The 5524-nt window shown below is 33.5% G+C and overlaps 1 protein-coding gene across 1 annotated transcript; it reads left to right on the forward strand.

The window, feature by feature from the left end:
* Positions 1-242: 242 nt before the first annotated feature.
* On the forward strand, positions 243-2381 carry LOC145593515 (uncharacterized). The gene has a single exon (XM_081649768.1). It carries the CDS (start codon positions 744-746, stop codon positions 2223-2225), a length of 1482 nt encoding a protein of 493 aa, XP_081505894.1. The 5' UTR covers positions 243-743; the 3' UTR covers positions 2226-2381.
* Positions 2382-5524: the final 3143 nt, after the last annotated feature.

A 5524-nucleotide genomic window follows, 5' to 3' on the forward strand; every position in this document is an offset into this window, starting at 1 on the left:
CTTCTCAGGTTCAACTGGTGCAGGCTCCAACAATTTCCATTTTATTACTTATAACCCTTTTTCCTTCTTTTCAATCACCCCCTCTTAATTTTCCCTCAAATTTAATAAAATTAATTAAAAAAACCCTAATTTTCCTTCATTGACTTCAGCCATTTCTGCTTTCTCTCACCTGTTCTGGGGTTTTCTTGTGAAGATTGTTCTTGAAATTCTTCAAAAAAATGGGCTTTCATGGAATCTGTCTTAAATGGGTAAATCTTTGAATCTTGTTTTTTAAGCTAAATTTTGTTTTTTTTTATTTCTGGGTATTTCCCCTTTTTTTCTGGGGTTTTATGGATGTGATCAATTTGATTCGATACTCATCGCCGAATCTTCATGAGATCCTGTGGTTTGTTCATGTCTTCATTTGATCATTCGCTTAATTATACCTCATCTTTTATCTGTCAAATAGATCAGTTTTTATTCCTCTTTTCGAATTACAAACGATGGATTCTGGAGTTCTAACCCTAGTTTTTTGCTTTTGTTTTCATTGGATTCGTCCTTATTTTTATCTGTGATAATTATAAAAAAAAAAGAAAAAAAAGAAATTTGTTGGTGGGTGTTTTGATTTGGACTTTGATTGATTGACAAATATGGAAAAAATAAAGAAATACGATGGTGATTTTATTTGTTATTAGTTCAGAAAAATTGAAAACCCTAGATTTGGGGGAAAATAGAAGTGATTAACCAGGGTTGTAGATACATAGATGATGGGGGAAACTCTATTGACAACCTTATCGATTGAGAATTACCATCCATCTACTGTGTTGTCCATGGATTCAAGCTCCTCGTCTCATGACGAGTCTGAGAGAGATGTGAATCGGTCGGTCCTGCAATCGGGACCGCCCGATATCAATCTTCCGTTACCGGAAGAACTCAGCGTGCTCCCGCAATTGTGGAATGATAGTTGTGAGATTTTAGATGTTGGTCTAGGTCCTCAAGTTGTAACCGAGGGTGTGGCAATTGTGAATGTTCCTAAAGTGGGTAGGAAATGTGCTAAACGCGTTGATAGTGTATGGGGTGCTTGGTTTTTCTTCAATTACTATTTCAAACCCGTGTTGAAGGATAATTCTAAGTGTAAGGTTACGAGGGATAGCAATGGTTGGGGTGGTTTCGATAAGTCTGACTTGAAACTTGATGCTTTCTTAGTACAGCATGATATGGAGAATATTTACATGTGGGTATTCAAAGGGAGGCCTGAGAATGCGCTAGGGAAGATGCAATTGAGAAGTTTTATGAATGGACACTCTAGGCAAGGGGAGCGTCCGTTTCCTTTTAGTGTTGACAGAGGATTTGTGAGGTCTCACAAAATGCAGAGGAAGCATTATAGGGGCCTGTCCAACCCGCAGTGTGTTCATGGGATTGAATTGATTGGGTCACCTGATTTTACGGATTTAGATGAATGTGAAAGGAAGAGATGGTTGGAGCTTACAGGTCGGGATACGAACTTCTCAATACCTGAGGAAGCAAGTGATTTTGGTTCTTGGAGAAATCTTCCACCAATGGAATTTGAGCTAGAGCGCCCTGCTCTCTCTGCAAAGGGTGCTCAAAGAAAGGTGAGTCCCGATACAGGACTGAATTTCTCAACTCAGACATCTAAGAATGGTCTAAGCAACGGGGTGGATCTTTCTCATGTTGCTAAGAAGCAAAAGAAAGACTTAAATTCTAATGGTAGCATTGTCAATGGCTTTCTCCGAATCAACTCACAGCCTGACAGCGTATTGGATGTGGAATCTCATTTGGCTGAACCTGTATGGTCTAATGAATTTAGCGGGGTGATGAAGAATGTATATGGTCCTGTCACAGCTGCAAAAAGTATATATGAAGATGAAAAGGGGTTCTTGATTATTGTTAGCTTGCCCTTTGCTGATCCTCAGAGTGTGAGAGTTACATGGATGAATACCCCTACACATGGAATTGTGAAGGTAGCTTGTGTTAGCACAGGTTGCTCACCCCTGATTAAGAGACATGGCAGGACATTCAAACTGTCTGATCCAATGCCGGAGCACTGCCCTCCTGGAGAGTTCGTTCGGCAGATTCCCTTGCCTTCACGGATTCCAGAAGATGCAAAGCTTGAGGCTTATTGTGATGAAACGGGAACGGCACTTGAGATAATGGTCCCTAAACAACTTGCTGTACTTGAAGAGCATGAAGTCCATGTTTGCCTTCGACCCTCTCCTTGGGTTTGAATTAGTTTTATTATTATTAAGTCTTAATGTAAGAACAATTTAAGATGTTTATCATGGTAACTATCCCAGCATCGATAACTAACTGTACCACATATAAAGGACACGCGTTGAAGTTTACTTAGTATTGTGCTTGATAATTTATTTTCCTGTTTTCCATACCATTATTTTTTGTGCATAAGTTCTCTACCCTTGAGTCTGCTTATCTCTTTTCCAGGAAGCATTATCTAATCAAATGGCTTCGTACTGAAGCTCTTACTGACTTTCTGGTAGGTCATTCATCGACGCCTCTTTGGTCTCTACCAGTGGTAGGATCCACCAAGGATATTGTTGTTTGTGTATTTGTGATATTTCTCAACCTTGTTGAACACGAGGATCAACTGGTAGGGCTAATTGTAGCAACATCCCTGTTCTCTATTACCAATTCTAGAGGGAACTGCGTCGATACTTTACTGAATCCTTTAAGGCCGGGGTGGCGTAAATGGCTGTTGTTCTTGTATGTTGACGTCCATTATATTTGTGGAACATGCTACCCTAGCAAGCTTGCGCCCCACCCCTCATCTTTTCCTTTCCACTTGCTTTTGTCCTTTCAATATGTATTGTAGCTTTACAAGAGCCAAATAAAGGATTTATGGTGTTGTGTACGACTTGGCAAAACTAAAACTAAAATTGTCTTTCTTTACTAGTTTTTGTCACGCGATATATTAGTTTTTTTTTTTTTTTTTGGAACCTCCTTTACATGATAAGTTGATAACTACTACTAAAACTAAGGCTTATTGGTTATCATAATTCATGGAATCCAATTCCGATTGCTGTTATCTGGAAGCATATTTGAGTGCCAAAAAAACAAACACACGTTCCAATAAATCAAGTTAATAATAGAGGCTTTAAAATTTCATCAAATATTTTGTAATAAGAAACAGACTTTTCAGAATATGCCAAAGCTGTTAAAAGCAAATACACTATGATAAGTGAGTTTCCTTCCCCCAGTTTCACTTATCTACATTTATTAGAATTTACTAAGTATTAATGTTGTGAATGTATAGATAGCCTTTTTGATTGATTAAACTTAATTGATTAGACCATAAAAAAATTTAAAAATATAAATTAAAAAAACCAAAAAAAATTTGATTTTTATTGACCATGACTATAATTGATTTGAACTTATAAACCATGAACATATTATAAGTTTGGTGATGAACAAATTATAAGTTTTGCAGTTCCATATATCATAATCTTGTTGGTGAGAAAAAAAAGTAAAATTGTTTGTTTTTTTGGCACAATTGGAGACTTAATCAATTTGAATTTCTTGGTTGTGAACTAAGTTTATTAGAATTATTTGTAAAATAAAATAATCAAATTTATTGGTTATGAACTTTTCATAAGTTCCCAGTTGCATATTATCATAATTTGTCAATGTGAAAAAAAATAATAATAATAATAATTGCTAAATAATATTGTTTGTTTCTGACACATTTAGAGATCGATTAAGTCCTTTTTTTATATTTAAGATTCATAAATATTAACGTTCTACATTGAAAATAGTCAAATTTCTTCTACTAATAACTCTAAGATCTTTAGTTAATTACTTTATTTGTTTGTTTATATATATTTTTGTTAAATTTAATAAAGTTACTACTATGTCATACCAATGTATGATTGAATTAGTTTGGCATAGGTGATTTTTTATTTTTTAAATTTCATCTTTTTTTGGTAAAGATGCTTAGGAATTGAGAATTTGGCTTTTGGAGCATCTCAATAAAAGTGACTCTAAAATGATATTCAAATAAGTTCAATCTAGTGGGCTAATCCCTTTATGCATTAATTCAATTATCTTACAGCTGAAAATCACATGCCAAAATCAGCAGATTTTCTAGTATAGTTCAGTTTTTGTGTTTTGTTAGATTTGCCAACTCAATTTCACATTTAGATAGCATGTGATCCTTTGAGTCCACTAGAGCTAGAGGCCTTATCTTGGAAACTTTACCTTTTTTCAACCAAATCATTTGATAAATAAAGGCTTTTCTCCACTCTTGTGGGGGAACTAAGGCCCTGTTCTTTTCACCTTAAAAAAATAATATTAAGTAAAAATAATTTCAGTTCAGTAAAAATAAGTTCAGTTCAGTAAAAATAATTTCAGTTCAGTAAAAATAAGTTTAGTTCAGTAAACTTCAGTTTTCTCAAAGAAGAATTATAATAGAAAATCAGTAAAATAATTTCAGTTCAGTAAAAATATTTAATTTCAGTAAATATAATTTCAGTTCAGTAAAATTAAGTTCAGTTCAGTAAATATAAGTTCAGTTCAGTAAAAATAATTTCAGTTCAGCAAAATTAAGGTGAATCAAACAGGGCCTAACATTAAAGTTTTTTTCCAGCCAAGATTGGGTACCAACTATTGTTTGGGTCTAGTTAGTATAATTTTTAAGTGGAGCAATGCACAACGTTGTTTGGAAAGGGTGCGTAATTTTTTTTTTTTTTTTTTTTTAAATTGATCCGAAATTCCATCAAAATTATGAGATTACCAAGTTATAAATTCGTTAATTTTATACTTTATTTAAATACTTAACTTATTTTTACGGCAATTATTAAAGTTTTATAATCGTCAAAACACAACTTTGAATATTATTATTTTTTATAATAAGAAATGCTATACTTTTCTTAGTGCCAATTTAAATAAATGTTAATGGTCGAAGAATATGTATAAATAGAATAGAAATCTTAATGTTGCAATAGAAAAGAATATACAACTGTAATCTCTCTTATCATTTTTGTTCATTTCATTTAGAATCTTTTTATTACAGACAAAAAAAGTCAAAGTGAGAAGATTAAAAAGGATCGTAGAGACTAAAACACTAAGATCCGAGAATCTTCAAAGGGCTCAATAATCTCCCTAGTCCCTACTAAAGTGTGTTTAAATTGTGAACCATTATCAACAACTTACAAATAGTGCCATAGTGGACATTGAACTAGTTAATGTTGGCATATAATTGAATTGCAAACCATCTGAATGAACAGTTATTATTGTCAATCTTCAACTATCAAATAGTGGGTTAAACTGTTAGTATTAACAAATTGATTGAAGTACACTGTTTTTTGCTACCAAGCTAATAGTAATCACCACTACTGTTTAGTCTTTAAGGAGGCTTTTTCAGTGGAGTAGTTAGTCGTGACTTTCCCAAGAGCTTTCATTTTCTTGAATCTTATTTTTAAGGTATTTTTAAACAAATATTCGTCCATCACTAAAATTCAAGTGTCATTCTAAATTTATACCTCGTATAAGTTTGAATTTGTATTTTGGAAGA

Source organism: Chenopodium album, chromosome 19 (assembly GCF_948465745.1).
Source record: "Chenopodium album chromosome 19, dcCheAlbu1.1, whole genome shotgun sequence".
NCBI classification, from domain to species: domain Eukaryota; kingdom Viridiplantae; phylum Streptophyta; class Magnoliopsida; order Caryophyllales; family Amaranthaceae; genus Chenopodium; species Chenopodium album.